Source organism: Hemitrygon akajei, chromosome 14 (genome assembly GCF_048418815.1).
Source record: "Hemitrygon akajei chromosome 14, sHemAka1.3, whole genome shotgun sequence".
NCBI lineage: Eukaryota > Metazoa > Chordata > Chondrichthyes > Myliobatiformes > Dasyatidae > Hemitrygon > Hemitrygon akajei.
In genome coordinates, this window is record NC_133137.1 from 83,200,026 (window position 1) to 83,217,208 (window position 17,183).

The 17,183-nt window shown below is 43.9% G+C and overlaps 1 protein-coding gene across 3 annotated transcripts in view; it reads left to right on the forward strand.

Annotated features, from left to right (window-relative positions):
* LOC140738743 (ankyrin repeat and SOCS box protein 13-like) overlaps nucleotides 1-17,183 on the forward strand; it is a 37,964-nt gene that overhangs the window by 3,691 nt on the left and 17,090 nt on the right. For 2 of the 3 annotated variants that reach the window (XM_073066486.1, XM_073066487.1), the window contains one exon: nucleotides 3,444-3,631. In XM_073066486.1, coding sequence (XP_072922587.1) covers nucleotides 3,444-3,631 — 188 coding nt within the window. Of the gene's footprint in view, nucleotides 1-366; nucleotides 468-3,443; nucleotides 3,632-17,183 lie in introns of all 3 variants that reach the window. The other variant, XM_073066488.1, reaches the window with a different exon arrangement.

The following is a 17,183-nucleotide window of genomic DNA, read 5'->3' on the forward strand; positions in this document are numbered from 1 at the left end:
TCAGAAGAATGAAGGGTGACCTAATTGAAATCTATCAAATGGTGAAAGTCCTTGACAGAGTGGATGTGGAGAGGATGTTTCCTATGGTGGGAGTGTCTAACACCAGAGGACATAGCCTTACGGCTGACTAATACTTGTGCATACGGGCTATGCTGTAGCCCCGATTTTCACTTCTGCGTCGTTGTACGCCATAGCAAGCATGCGTTGGTGTGCACCAAAACGCTAGTTGGCGGTGGGGTTTCTATGCCACTGTGTTGAGTTTCTTCGTGAGAGACATGGACGAGGAAATGCACTTCAAACATTTTCACATGTCGGCAGGAAGATTTGACGATTTGGTTGATCTATTTCATATCGGTGTACGCACAGCCTACAGACGTGGCGGAGAAGAAGCAACCGGAAATGCGTAGGAGGAAATGCGATGCTACCAAGCAGACCAATCACAGTTGGGGTCTGCGTCACCACAACGTGTGAGTAACTTTTCTGGAGAGGTGCACGTCACCCTACGGCATAGGGTACGCGATACCTACGGCGTAGATGTGACGCACAAGTATAAATCAGCCATTAGAGTAGAGGGACGTCCATTTAGAACAGAGTGAGGAGGAATTTCTTTAGCCAGAGTGTGGTGAATCTGTGGAATTCTTTGCCACAGGCACCTGTGGAGGCCAGGTCTGTATGTATGTTTGAGGCAGAAGTTGATAAAATCTTGGCTGGTCAGGGCATAAAGGGATCTGGGGGTGGGGAAGACCGGAGATTGGGGCTGAGAGGAAAAATGGATCCGCCATGGTGAAATGGCAGAGCAGACTCGATGGGCCAAATGGCCTAATTCTGTTGAGTTGGAATTGACTTTATTTCTTACATCCTTAACATACATGAAGAGTTAAAATCTTTACGTTACATCTCCGTCTAAATGTGCAATTTATAGTAATTTGTAATAAATAGTATGTACAACAGGACAGTCAATATAACATAGAAATACAATTGTATCAGCGTGAATTAGGTGGTCTGATGGTTTGCTGGAAGAAGCTGTCCCAGAGCCTGTTGGTCCTGGCTTTTATGCTGTGGTACTGTTTCCTAGATGGTAGCAGCTGGAACAGTTTGTGGTTGGGGTGACCTAATGATCCTTCAGCCCCTTTTTACGCACCTAGTTCTGTAAATGTCCTGAATAGTGGGAAATTCGCATCGGCAGATCCACTGGGCTATCCACACCACTCTCTGCAGAGCCCTGTGATTGAGGGAAGTACAGTTCCCGTACCAGCAGAGAAATAGCCAGTCAGGATGCTCTCAATTATACCCCCTACAGAAAGTTCTTGGGATTTGGGGGCCCATACCAAACTTCTTCAACCACCTGAGGTGAAAGAGGCGCTGTTGTGCCTTTTTCACCACACAGCTGGTATGTACAGACCACATGAGATCGTTGGTGATGTTTATGCCGAGGAACTTAAAGCTGTTCACCCTTTCAACCCCAGATCCATTGATGTCAATAGGGGTTAGCCTGTCTCCATTCCTCCTGTAGTCCACAACCAGCTCCTTTGTTTTTGCGACATTGAGGGAGAAGTTGTTTTCTTGACACCACTGTGTCAGAGTGATAACTTCTTCTCTGTAGGCTGCCTTGTTACTATTTGAGATAAGGCCAATCAATGTAGTGTCTTCAGCAAATTTAATTAGCAGATTGGAGCTGTGGGTGGCGACGCAGTCATGTGTATACAGAGATAAAAAATTCTTACATCTTACGGTCTTAATCTAATCGCTCACACACAAAATACTGGAGGAACTCAGCAGGTCAGGCTGCATTTATGGAGGGGAATGAACAGTCAATGTTTCAGGCTAAGGCACTTCATCTATGTCCTTCCTTTCCTGATGAGACCCTCAACCTGAAATGTTGGCCATTTATTCCCCTCCATAGATGCTGCCTGACCTGTTAAGTTCCTCCATCTGTTTTTTTGTGGCTGGCTCACTCTTATCTTAGCAAGATAAGAGCCTATGGAATTACAGGGAAGTTACTAGTGTGGGTGGAGCATTGGCTGGTCAGCAGAAAACAGAGAGTGGAAATAAAGGGATCCTATTCTGGCTGGCTGCTGGTTACCAGTGGAGTTCCACAGGGGTCAGTGTTGGGACTGTTGCTTTTTACGATGTATGTCAATGATTTGGACTATGGTATTAATGGATTTGTGGTTAAATTTGCAGATGATACAAAGATAGGTGTAGGAGTGGGTAGTGTTGAGGAAACAGAGAGCCTGCAGAGAGACTTAGATAGTTTAGGGGAATGGGCAAAGAAGTGGCAAATGAAATACAATGTTGGAAAGTGTTTGATCATGCACTTTGGTGAAAGAAATAAATGAGCAGACTATTATTTAGATGGGGAGAGAATTCAAAATGCAAAGATGCAAAGGGACTTGGGAATCCTTGTGCAAGATGCCCTAAAGGTTAACCTCCAGGTTGAGTCGGTGGTGAAGAAGGCGAGTGCAATGTTGGCATTCATTTCTAGAGGTATAGAATATAACAGCAGGGATGTGATGTTGAGGCTCTATAAGGCACTCATGAGACCACACTTGGAGTATTGTGTGCAGTTTTGGGCTCCTTATTTTAGAAAGGATATACTGACATTAGAGAGGGTTCAGAGAAGATTCACAAGAATGATTCCAGGAATGAAAGGGTTACCGTATGAGGAACGTCTGGCAGCTCTTGGGCTGTATTCCCTGGAGTTCAGGAGAATGAGGAGGGGATCGCATAGAAACATTCCGAATGTTAAAAGGCTGGAACAGATTAGATATGGCAAAGTTATTTCCCATGGTAGGGAATTCTAGGACAAGAGGGTACGACTTCAGGATTGAAGGACATCCTTTTAGAACTGAGATGCGGAAAAATTACTTCAATCAGAGAGTGGTAAGTCTGTGGAATTTATTGCCACAGGCAGCTGTGGAGGCCAAGTCATTGGGTGTATTTAAGGCAGATATAGATAGGTTCTTGATTATCCAGGGCATCAAAGGGTATAGGGTGAAAGCAGGGGAGTGGAGATGACTGGAAGAATTGGATCAGCCCATGATTGAATGGTGGAGCAGATTTGATAGGCTGAATGGCCTGCTTCTGCTCCTATATCTTATGATCTTTCAATGGAAATTGTCATTCCCACTTGATTTTGTCCTGCATGTAACTACAGACCTGTAATGCTCTGGAATGTGTGGCCAGATTTCCCCCTCACAGGGAACAATTAGGACAATCGATCCGAGCCTTGAGTTTATTGTCTATAACCCAAAGATAAACGGAAATGTAATTCATTTTAATGAGTTGTCATTGCTAGAAATACCTTCTTTATCTTGTTGTCTGTAAAAAGAAGACAATCAAGGGAACACCAAAACTCGGGATATTACATGAAAATTTATGGAACAAGGGAAAATCCCTGCGATTTTTATTTAAGTAGTAATTTTGCATGTGTCTTTTTTTAGGTTTCTGGGCTGACCGTACACCAATACATGAAGCAGTCAAAGAAGGCCACGTGTTTAAGCTGAAGCAATTAATTGAAAGTGGGGCCTGTGTGAATGTGGTTACTGTGGACTCCATAACCCCACTGCATGAGGCAAGCCTCCGGGGTCAACTCCAGTGTCTACAGTTGCTGCTTGCCGCTGGAGCAGAGGTACAATCTTCATTGGGTACTGCCCATTGTGTATTCCTCAACAGGAATGGATGGTTGGTTGCCAGAGGTAATGGCTTGTAAAGGGATACTGTGATGTATAGAGAAGCCACAACCAAGTCAAGTCAAGTCAAGTGAAGTCAACTTTTATTGTCATTTCGACCATAACTGCTGGTACAGTACATAGTAAAAATAAGACAACGTTTTTCTGGACCATGGTGCTACATGACACAGTACAAAAAACTAGATTGAACTACGTAATAAAAACACAGAGAAAGCTATACTAGACTACAGACCTACACTGGACTGCATAAAGTGCACAAAAACAGTGCAGGCATTACAATAAATAATAAACAGGACAGTAGGGCAAGGTGTCAGTCCAGGCTTCGGGTATTGAGGAGTCTGATAGCTTGGGGGAAGAAACCATTAATAATAACATCCTTAGATTTTCAACCCCTGAAGATTACAGAAAATATGGCACACCCTCTAACAAGAAATGTTGGTTCAAGTCTCTACATGAAATTAAATGCAAATTTAACAAGTGGTGCAGGTCAGAGAGTTTACAAACAAGAGAAAATCTGCAGATGCTGACAATCAAAGTTACACACACAAAATACTGGAGGAACTCAGCAGGCCTGATAAAGGGTCTCTGCCCAAAATGTCAACTGTTTACTCTTTTCCAAAGCTGTGGCCTGGTCTGCTGAGTTCCTCCAGCATTTTGTATGTATTACTTTGATTTCTAGAATCTGCAGATTTTCTCGTTTGTGATTCACTGAAAGGTCTCTTCCAGGGATGCCTACCCTGAAGAAGTTCAAATCTTCTGTCCTGATGAAGGGCCTCGGCCCAAAATATTGGTTGCTTACTTTTTTCCACAGTTATTGCCTGGCCTGCTGACTCCTCCAGCATTTTGTGTGTACATCTCGGAGGGTTTGCAGCCTTTTACAATTAAACCATCAACTATGTCAAGTGAACTTAATTGTTAATTGTGTTAATATTTCAAAATTTAAGATTATCCCAGTGCCAAGGGCAATAATGTATAGATTATAGTTTTAAGTGTGCTGCACACTACATGCATTTTGAATTATATTTTATTTACTCATTTGTCATATTGTTTTATATGTTGTGTGTGCTATATGTTTTGTGGGTGCACCATGATCCCAAGGAATGTTGTTTCATTTGGTTGTATACGGGCAGTCCCCAAGTTACAAACGTCTGACTTACGAACAACTTGTACTTATGAACCGAGGAAGGAAAACACTGTCCACCATTTTAAGTCGGACCACGACGCCGTCCGCCATTTTAAGTCATTGCCGTTAACACTGTGTTGAGTGTGTAACTTTGTATTTGGCTTAAATTTTTCTTAGCAAGATTCACCCTGAGCCCCCCCCCCCTCCACTTTTCCAGTCAGCACAGACCCACTTGTCCCATTTAACCTGTCTCAGTGCGGTGGACTTTAGGACCCAGGGGAGCTCAGGTCAGGACTTGCCGCCCATGGCTGCTGCTGAATCCGCAGTGTTTCTGTTCCGTTGATGAAAAACGATCACGATTGATAATAAAGCGATCAGAAAGAGGTGAGATGCCATCGGTCGCTGGAAAAGCATTAGGCTACAGTCGGTCAACGATCGGAACAATTTTAAAGGATAAGGTGAGAATAATGGAGCATGTGAAAGGCCCAGCCCCGAAAGCTACAATTATTACTAAGCAACGCAGTGGTTTAATTATTGAAATACATATGTCTCAAGTGTTTTATATGCATAGAAAGGTAAAATATATACCATATACTAAGACAAATGTTTGACTAACTGACGCTAAATAATACCAGATGTACCTGTTCCAACTTACATACAAATCTGACTTAAAGACAGACTCAGGAACAGAACTTGTTTGTAATCCGAGGACTGCCTGTATATGCACAGTCAGATGACAATAAACTTGAACTTGAATTTAACATTGTTAAAAAGCAGGTTATTGCTGTTGTGTTGTAATTTGTGGGAGATACAGTGCTCAAGTTGACCCGAATTTCTCTGTTAGGACATTTGCTACACTGAAGTGCTTAACTGTTTTCAATGTTTGGGTTGCTATGATGGGTGCTATATAAATTAAGAATATACTTTGTACAGAAAGTTAGGGGGTTTATGATTTCTATAGTTATAGAGAGTCACAAGACATGGAAATGAATCCTACAGCCCTCTGAATCCATACAAACCACAAACCACCCAATAATGTATGATGTTGGTTTGCTTTTATTAGGGTCTTGATTAGTCAGGGCTTCAAAGGTTACGGGTAGAAGGCAGGAGTACGGGGCTGAGAGGGATAATAAATCAGCCATGAAGGAATGGTGGAGCAGACTCAAAGGACTGAATGGCCTAATTTTGCTCCTGTGTCTTATAGCCTTAGAGTGTATTTTTGTTGTAGTTTGACTTTTCTGTGCTTGCATATAATTTTAGCATGGGTATGTGTGTAAATGTTCAATGAATATTCAGTAATCGTATAGTTGATACAGTCGTTTCTAGAAGTTTATCTCAAGCCTGTGTCACACTACTGAACTTGATTATTTCAAGATTACAGACGACATTTCAGTCCTGGCCCGAAAGGTCGACTGTTACTCCTTTCCACAGATGTCTCATGATCAACTCCTCTTGGTGCACAAATGTATCAGTGTTATCCCAATTCTGCTCACCAGACCTGGAATATCTTGCAACTAAGTTCTGTCCATTTTACCTGCCGTGGGAGATTACTGCGATCATTTTGGAAGTGGTTTGCATTCCACCTCAGGCCAATGTCAAACGGGTTCCAGATGATCTGAGCAATGGGATCAACATGTACAAAACCGCACACCCTGACTCCTTCACCATCATTTTGGGGGATTTTAACCAGGCCAGCTTGAAAAAGTTACTAAATAATTGTCATCAACAAATCACTTGTAGTACCAAAGGAAGCAACACACTGGACCACTGCTACACCACCAAAAAGAATGCCTACCGTGCTGTTCCATGCCCTCACTTCAGAATGTCTGATCACCTGGCTGTATTTCTACTCCCTGGCTACAGGCAGAGACTAAGACTGCAGCACCAGTAGTGAGGACCAAGAAGGTATGGACAAGGGAAGCACAGGAGTGCCTACAGGACTGCTTTGAATTGGTGGACTGGTCTGCATTCAGGGACTCATCTTTGAATCTGGATGAGTATACTACAGTTGTGTAAAACCTGTGTGGATGAGTGTGTGCGCCTAAAGACTTACTGTACATTCCCAAAGCAAAAGCCATAGATGAAGCAGGAGGTACGTTGTCTGCTGACAGCTAGATCTGTGGCATTTAAGTCTGGTGACCCAGGTCTGTAAGAGGAAACCAGGTATGACTTGCAGAGGGCTATTCCAAGTGAGGTTGGGGGCGACATCGGATGTGCAACAACTCTGGCAGGGTTTGCAAGACATTACTTTCTACAAAGCGAAACCCAATAGCATGAGTGGCAGCATTGCTTCACTACCATTCAAATTCAAAACCTTCTATACCCGCTTTGAAAGGGAGAATATAACTACAGCTGTGAAGATCCCTGCTACATCCGGTGAACCTGTGATCTCTGTCTCGGAGACTGATGTTAGGCTGTCTTTCGGGAGGATGAACCTTCGCAAGGTGGCAGGCCTCGATGCAGTATCTGATAAGGTTCTGAAAGCCTGTGCCAACCAGCTGGCGGGAGTATTCAAGGACAGTTTCAGCCTCTCATTGCTACGGTTAGAAGTTCCCACCTGGTTCAAAAAGGCAACAATTATACCAGTGCCTAAGAAGAGTAGTGTGAGCTGCCTTAATGACTATCATCCAGTAGCACTCACATCTACGGTGATGAAATGCTTTGAGAGGTTGGTCTTGGCTAAAATGAACTCCTACCTCAGCAAGGACATGGACTCACTGCAATTTGTCGATCACCACAATAGGTCTACAGCAGCCGCAATCTCAATGACTCTTCACACGGTCTTGGAACACCTGGACAACACAAACACCTATGTCAGGAAGCAGTTCGTTGGCTATAGCTGTGTTTAACACCCTCATTCCCATGGCCCTGATTGATAAGCTACAGAACCTGGGCCTCTGTACCTCCCTCTGCAATTGGATCCTCAACTTCTAAACTGGATGACCATAATCTGTGCAGATTGGTGATAATATCTCCTCCTCGCTGATGACTGGCGCACCTCAGCCATGAGTGCTTAGCCCACTGCTCTAGTTTCTCTATATCTATGACTGTGTGACTAGGCATAGCTCAAATACCATCTATAAATTTGCTGATGATACAACCATTGTTGGTAGAATCTCAGATGGAGATGAGAGGGCATACAGGAGCAAGATCTACCAGCTAGTCGAGTGGTGTCACAGCAACAACCTTGCACTCATTGTCGGTAAAATGAAAAAGCTGATAGTGGACTTCAGGAAGGGTAAGAAGAGGGAACAGAAACCAATCCTCATAGAGGGACCAGAAGTGGAGAGAGTGAGCAATTTCAGGTTCCTGAGTGTCAACATCTCAGAGGATCTAACCTGGTCCCAAGATACCGATGAAGCTATAAAGAAGGCAAGACAGTGGCTATATTTCATTAGGAGTTTGAAGAGATTTGGTTTGTCAGCTGAAACGCTCAAGAACTTCTATAGATGTACTGTGGAGAGCTTTCTAACAGGCTGCATCACTGTCTGGTATGGGGGGGGGGGGCAGTGCTATTGAACAAGACTGAAAGAAGCTACAAAAAGTTGTAGAATTAGTCAGCTCCATCTTGGGTACTAACCTCTGCAGTACCCAAGACATCTTCAAGGAGCAGAAAGGCGATGCTTATTATTAAGAACCCAATCACCTAGGATGTGCCCTCTTCTCCATGACTTTCTTTGATGCTCTGCATCATTGTTCAAACCCTGTTCTGAGTCATCACCCTCGCACAAAAAGGTGAAGAAACCCTACCAATGACGGAGCTGTGCAATCACTGTTGACTGCATTGAAATGCAAACATATTCAAGATTAAATCTTGCCACATCAGGCCTTCCTGTGGAGGTTGTATCAAATGTTATTGAGTATAAACACTGCCACAAGTGTCAACAATATTGTTGTTGTGAACCTGTTAACTCAATGAAACATACTAGACTTTATTCTGAATTAACACCAGGCACATGTTCAAGTGCTATATGTACAGTTGGAAACCACTGATTTTTTTAATACTTTTACAAGATACTGATGTTTAACCATTTGTACTTTTTAACAAACTCGTGTATCTTTCACAGTATGTATGGTTCGCTTCACCTCAAGTCAAGTGAAGTCACTTTTTATTGTCATTTCGACCATAACTGCTGGTACAGTACACAGTAAAAACAAGACAACATTTTTCAGGACCATGGTACTACATGAAACAATACAAAACTACACTGAACTACGTAAAACAACACAAAAAAACTACACTAGACTATAGACCTACCCAGGACTGCATAAAGTGCACAAAACAGTGCAGGCAGTACAATAAATAATAAACAAGACAATAGGCACAGTAGAGGGCAGTAAGTTGGTGTCAGTCCAGACTCTGGGTATTGAGAAGTCTGGTGGCTTGGGGGAAGAAACTGTTACAAAGTCTGGTTGTGAGAGCCCGAATGCTTCGGTGTCTTTTCCCAGATTGCAGAAGGGAGAAGATTTTGTATGAGGGGTGTGTGGGGTCCTTCATAATGCTGTTTGCTTTGTGGATGCAGTGTGTAGTGTAAATGTCTGTAATGGCGGGAAGAGAGTCCTCGATGATCTTCTCAGCTGACTTCACTATCCACTGCAGGGTCTTGCGATCCAAGATGGTGCAATTTCCGAACCAGACAGTGATGCAGCTGCTCAGGATGCTCTCAGTACAACCCTTGTGGAATGTGATGAGGATGCGGGGTGGGAGATGGACTTTACTCAGCCTTCGCAGAAAGTAGAAACGTTGCTGGGCTTTCTTAAAGCTGGTGTTGAGGGACCAGGTGAGATTCTCCGCCAGGTGAACACTAAGAAATTTGTGCTCTTAATGATCTCTACTGAGGAGTTGTCGATGTTCGGCGGAGGGTGGTCGCTCCGTGCCCACCTATTAGCAGAAAACAGTCTAGCAATTAAACTAACAGTTTATCACCATTCTCATTTTTTCATTGGCTAAGTGTTAGTTCATTACCTACCTGATGTAACTGTGCAACCAGTGATTGGTTTAGTTTATTTAAGGAATTTCTCTTATCTCGATTACAAAGGTGATGGATTTTTTCAGAGGCACCATCTTTTTATCTTCACCTCCTTTGCTGTTCATTCGTCTCCGCCTTGTTTCTCAGCTCCTTACTTAGTTTGCTTCACATTTGTATGTTTGTTTGTACTTTAAAATAAATTATCGCTATTCTTGACTCCAGGAAGAACCCCAAGGGCTCAGAAAATAGCAAGGGTCCAGCAGTACCAGGTTCAAAATGTACATCCCATGTGTGGTATGTGTTACTGCAGTATGTGCTGTGAGATTTGTAACATGTGAGAAATAGTAAAACTGGTTAGAACACAGAATGATACGGCACAGTACAGGACCTTCAGCCCGCAATGTTGTGCGCCGGAATAGTGGGAGACAGAATAGGAAGGCTTTGGCTCAATGGGGCTTTGGCGATAATGGTTGAGGCAAGGTAGGTGCAGATTAGTCTCCCGCACTTCCCACGTCTGACACTGAGCACAGAACACCGGCCTCACAGACAGCCTGTGTCACACTACTGAACTTGATTATTTCGAGATTACAGAGGACGTTTTAGTTCTGCTGAAGGGTCCTGGCCCGAAAGGTCGACTGTTACTCCTTTCCATTGATGCCTCATGATCAACTCCTCTTGGTGCACAAATGTATCAGTGTTATCCCAATTCTGCTCACCAGACCTGGAATATCTTGCAATTAAGTTCCGTCTAACTCTTCCCTCTCACGTAGCCCGAAATGCACGTGCCAATCTAAGAGTCTCTTAAGTGCCCCTGATGTATCTGCCTTTACCACCACCTCTGATATTGAGTTGCACACACCTACCACTCTGTGTTTAAAAGAAAAGCCTCTGACACTTTCCTCCAATCACCTTAAATTATGCCCTCTCGTATTTGCCCTTTCCACTCTGACAAATAGCTGCTGGGTGTCCACTCTTATTTATCATGTTACACACCTTTATCAAGTCACCTCTCATCCTCCTCCACTCATGGAACACTTCAATCACCACTACTCTGACCTACTGTCTCACTTTCAAGGACTCTTTACAACTCTTCTTCTCAGTATACAGTAACTTCTTTTATTTGCACAGATTCTCTTCTTTTGCTCATCGGTTGTTTGTCAGTCTTTACACAGCGACACACAGACACACTCCCCTCTAACCCGAGGACGGGCCCTTTCCAGGCCACAAGCTTCGGTGGACTTGCGGACTCACAGGCATCAGTCCTTCGACTTCCCCAGTGGACCTGTAGACTCACGGAACAGGGCTGTGCCCAGCCACCTTCAAGCTTCAATCTTAGGTATTGACTCCGGGACTCACTAATGACGGGAAATGAGGACCTTCTTTCATACATGTTAAACATATGATTAGGTAGGAGATTGGGGCTGAGCAGAGAATTGGATCAGCCATGATGAAATGGTGGAGCAGACTCGATGGGTCAAATGGCCCAATTTTGCTCCTATATCTTAAGGTCTTATAAATGATGTGTAGTTAAAATTGCATCACGGTCAGTGCAGACCTCATGTTGAAGGGCCTGATCCTATGTTCTTTTACATTAATTTCTTGAAAAATTAAATTTCTTGCCCTGTTACTGGCATTATACTTGCTGACTTCTGGTTGTTTTTGCTGCCTTCTTAAGATGGTTATCCTGATCGATAAGAGATAATTAGTTTAATCCATACTCCTTTCTCTTCCTGTCCCATTCCTTTCAAAAATCTGGATTCATCTGCTCTAATTTAAGGGTATATATTAGCTTTATTTGTCACACGTACTTCAAAACCTGTGTGTCCTTTGCGTCAAATCAAATCAGCAAGAATTGTGCTGTGTAGCCCGCAAGTGTTGCCATGTTTCCGGCACCAGTCTAGCATGCCCACAAGTCACTCACCCTTTGGAATGTGGGAGAAAACCAGAGCACACGGAGGAAAGCCATGGGATCGCAGAGAGAACATACAAACTCTTTGCAGTCAGCAGCTGGAATCAAACCCCAAACTAGTCGCTATGGTACCATGCCACCCCCAGAAAGGGACCAGATTGAATTTGAAGTGAGGGGTTTCCCTCTGTTTGAAAGCGCTATTTCCTCGTAGTCCGCGTTCACATTGTTTCCGGAGTGAATTTGCGTTGGGATTTGAAGCTGTTTCTCTATCACAGTTTAATGGGGGTAGAACCTTTATTTTGCTTCAGAATTTTACCATATAACATGGCAAGTGCCCTGCCAAATGACTGCCCCTGCTGCAATGTGATTTTTATATTTGCAGGATCATCTGGGGGTATCATTGTACTTCAGAGAATTCACGAGTAATGTGTATTGAGCGAAGCAATCCTGGTGGCATGACCTTTCAGAGAAGCTCACAACATGTTTATCTCGCAGAAAGATGACAGGGCGTAAAATTGAAGCACTGATATCACTGGACAACAAATTTTTTTGGAAGTGTTACTTTCTCAGAATTTTTTTTTCTTGTTTATGATAGGCCACCTGAAGCTGAACACAAATATAATTTCAGACTACATGTATCATGTAGGAATTCGGAGAAACAAGAAATTAACTGTTATTAAATATAATGTGTTTAATTGCATAACGGTGCTGATGTTTTGCAATAGAACTAAGCTAAAATGTTGTGTTGATGCTTTTCATTTGTATTCAGTTGTCTGAGGCTTCTTGCTTAAGTATCCAACAATAATCAGCCAGCATTGATGGATTCCATTTGCCCTGATAACGTTTCTCCATGACCGCACTGTGCTGGTGAAACCTTTCACCATACTTGTCACTGACAGTGCCAAGATTTTCATGGAAGAAGTCTAAACGGGAATGCAGGAAATGAATCTTTAGTGGCATGTTGTATTTCAGGTTTTGTATGCTGGAAAGTTTATTCCTCTAAATTCCTCGGACTGTTGGGTGGTCTGTAATATAGCCCCATTAACGTGGTCCGACCTTTCTTATTTCTGAGTTCCACCCATAGCACCTCAGTAGAAGAGTTCTCCAGTCCATCCTGACTAAGCACTACTGTGACATTTTCCCTGACTAGTAAAGCCACTGCTCCTTCTTTAATTCCTCCGGCTCTGTCACGTCTGAAACAACAAAACCCCAGAATATTGAGCTGTCCGTCCTGCCCCTTCTGCAACAAAGTCTCACCAATATTTTCAATGTCGTAATTCCAGGTGTTGATCCATGCCCTGAGCTCATCTGCCTTTCCTACGATACTTCTTGCATTGAAATATACACATCTCAGGACACTAGTCGCACCGTGCTCAACTTTCTGATTCCTAACTTTGAGATCTTAACATCTGCCTCCACAGCCTCTCCATTACCTGTTCTTTTACTCTGGTTCCTATACCCCTGCAACTCTAGTTTAAGCCCCACCGTACAATATGAACAAACGTTCCCGCTAGGGTATTGGGCCCCTTCCAGTTAGGTGCAAACCATCTCTTCTATACCAATTCCAGTTTCTCTGGAAGAGAGCCCAATGATCCAAAAATCTTATGCCCTCCCTCCTACACCAACTCCTTAGCATCTTATAATCTTATTTCTGGCCTCACTAACATATGGCACCAGTAGCAATCCTGAGATTACAACCCTGGAGGTCCTGCCCTTCAACTTGGCATATACCTCCCTGAACTCACCTTGCAGAACCTCATCACTATGTCATTGGTACCTACGTGGACCACGACCTCTGTCTGATCACCTTCCCACTCAAGAATACTGAGGACTCAATCCGAGGTGTCCCAGAATTTGGCACCGGGAGGCAACATACCATCTGAGAATCTCGTTCTCGTTCACAGCGGTTATTTCTTCAGCGGTTCGATTGGGGCACGACTGCGCAAGGGCATGGACATCAGCCAGTGAGAACAGCAAGAAGAGTTTAAAAGGAGACACCTTACAGATTGGGCGTCGGAATAGAGGGAGACAGAATAGGAAGGCTTTGGCTCAACAGGGCTTTGGCGATAATGGGTCGAGGCGAGGTAGGTTGCCTGTTTAGAATACAGACAGGAAGTATGTCTGTGAGGCCGGTGTTCTGTGCTCAGTGTCAGACGTGGGAAGTGCGGGAGCCTCCCAGCCTCCCGGATGGTCACATCTGCACCAGGTGTGTCAAACTGCAGCTTCTTAGGGACCGTGTTAGGGAACTGGAGATGCAGCTCGATGACCTTCACCTGGTCAGGGAGAGTGAGGACGTGATAGAGAGAAGCTATAGGCAGGTAGTCACACCAGGGCCTGGGGAGACAGATAAGTGGGTAACAGTCAGGAAAGGGAAGGGTAGGAGTCAGATGCTAGAGAGCACCCCTGTGGCTATATCCCTTGACAATAATTACTTCTGCTTGAGTGCTTTTGGGGGAGACGGCTGAGGGATTGGAGCAGGGGCAGGGATTCAGATTTCTGGATCATTGGGACCTCTTTTGGGGCAGGAGTGACCTGTACAAAAAGGACAGGTTGCACTTTAATCCCAGGGGGACTGATATTCTGGCAGGGAGGTTTGCTAAAGCTGTTGGGGTGAGTTTAAATTAGGATTGCTGGGGGTGGGAACCAAACTGAATAGAAAGATGAAGAAGCCATTGGTTCATGAATAGAGAAAGCTTGGAGACAGTGCGAGAGGGAGGATAGGCAAGTGATAGAGAAGGGACACACTCAGGCCAATGGTTTGCGATGTGTCTATTTTAATGTAAGGAGTATTATGAACAAAGTGGATGAGCTTAGAGCTTGGATCAGTACTTGGAGCTATGATGTTGTGGCCATTACAGAGACTTGGATGGCTCAGGGGCAGGAATGGTTACTTCGAGTGCCAGGCTTTAGATGTTTCAGAAAGGACAGGGAGGGAGGCAAAAGAGGTGGGGGCGTGGCACTGTTGATCAGAGATAGTGTCACGGCTGCAGAAAAGGAGGAAGACATGGAGGGATTATCTATGGAGTCTCTGTGGGTGAAGTTAGAAACAGGTAGGGGTCAATAACTCTTCTGAGTGTTTTTTGTAGACCACCCAATAGTAACAGGGACATTGAGGAGCAGATAGGGAGACAGATTCTGTAAAGGTGTAATAATTACAAGGTTGTTGTGGTGGGAGATTTTAATTTTCCAAATATCGATTGGGGTTTAGATAGGGTGGAGTTTGTTAGGTGTGTTCAGGAAGGTTTCTTAACACAATATGTAGATAAGCCTACTAGAGAAGAGGCTGTACTTGATCTGGTATTGCGAAATGAACCTGGTCAGGTGTCAGATCTCTCAGTGGGAGAGCATGTTGGAGATAGAGATCACAATTGTATCTCCTTTACCATAGCATTGGAGAGGGATAGGAACAGACAAGTTAGGAAAACATTTAATTAGAGTAAAGGGAAATAGGAGGCTATCAGGCAAGAAATTAGGAAGCATAAATGGGAACAGATGTTCTCGGAAATGAACGGAAGAAATGTGGCAAATGGTCAAGGGATATTTGCGTGGTGTTCTGCATAGGTACATTCCAATGAGACGGAAAGGATGAGTACAGGAACCGTGGTGTACAAAGGCTATTGTAAATCTAGTCAAGAAGAAAAGAAAAGCTTACGAAAGGTTCAAAAAAACTAGATAATGATAAAGATCTAGAAGATTATAAGGCTAGCAGGAAGGAGTTTAAGAATGAAATTAGGAGAGCCAGAAGGGGCCATGAGTAGACCATGGCGGACAGGATTAAGGAAAATCCCAAGGCATTCTACAGTTATGTGAAGAGCAAGAGGATAAGACATGAGAGAATAGGACCAATCAAGTGTGACAGTGGAAAAGTATGTATGGAACCGGAGGAGATAATGGAGGTACTCAATGAGTATTTTGCTTCAATATTCACTACGGAAAAGGATCTTCGCGACTTACAGCAGACTGAAAAGCTTGAACCATGTAGATATTTAGGAAGAGGATGAGCTGGAGCTTTTGGAAAGCATTAATTTCGATAAGTCACCGGGACCGGACGTGATGGACCCCGGCTACTGCAGGAGGCAAGGAAGGAGATTGCTGAGCACTGGCGATAATTTTTGCATCATCAATGGGAACAGGAGAAGTTCCAGAGGATTGGAGGGTTGAGGATATTGTTCCATTATTCAAAAAAGGGAGTAGGGATAGCCCAGGAAATTATAGACCAGTGAGTCTTACTTCAGTGGTTGGTAAGTTGATGGAGAGGATCCTGAGAGGCAGGATTTATGAACATTTGGAGAAGCATAATATGATTAGGAATAGTCAACATGGCTTTGTGAAAGGCAGGTCATTCCTTACGAGCCTGATTGAATTTTTTGAGGATGTGACTAAACACATTGATGAAGGTAGAGCAGTAGATGTAGTGTACTGTATATGTATTTCAACAAGGCATTTGACAAGGTACCCCATGTAAGGCTTATTGAGAAAGTAAGGAGGCATGGGATTCAAGGGAACCTTGCTTTGTGGATACAGAACTGGCTTGCCCACAGAAGGTAAAGAGTGGTTGTAGATTCATCATATTCTACATGGAGGTCGGTCAGCAGTGTTGTGCCCCAGGGATCTGTTCTGGGACATCTACTCTTCGTGATTTTTATAAATGACTTGGATGAGGAAGTGGAGGGGTGGGTTAGTAAATTTGCTGATGCCACAAAAGTTGAAGGTGTTGTGGATAGTGTGGAGGGCTGTCAGAAGTTACAGCAGGACATTGATAGGATGCAAAACTGGGCTGAGAAATGGCAGATAGAGTTCAATACAGTTAAGTGTAAGGTGGTTCATTTTGGTAGGTCAAATATGATGACAGAATATAATTTAATGGCGGAGGTAGATACAATAGGGTCTTTTAAGAAACTCCTGGACACGTACATGAAACTCAGAAAAATAGAGGACTATGGGTAACCCTGGGTGATTTCTAAGGTAAGGACTTGTTCGGCACAGCTCTGTGCTGTAGGTTTTCTATGTTTCTGGAACCTCCTTTTTGTTCCCCTAACAAACAAATCCCCTATCACCACAGCTCACCTCTTCTCCTCCCACTCTTCCCTTCTGAGTTGCAGGCTCAGACTCCGTGCCAAAGACCTGACTGCTGTGACTTTTCTCTGCTCGGTCATCCTCCCTCAACAGTATCCAAAGTGGTATACTTGCTGAGGTGGAAGGCCACAAGGATACTCTGCATTGGCAGTTTTTAACCCCTTTCCTCTTCCTGAGTGGCACCCAGTTTCCTGTGCCCTGCACATTGGGTGTATCTACCTCTCTACATGTCCTGTCTTTCACCCCTCAGCCTCCCGAATGATCTGGAGTTCATCCAGTTCCAGCTTCAGATGTTTAATGTGGCGTGTTAGAAACTGCAGCTGGATTTGATTCTTGCAGGTGGTGTCGTCAAGGACACTGGAGGTCTCCCTGCCTTCCTACATCCCACAAGAGGGAGCATTCTGGTATCCTCG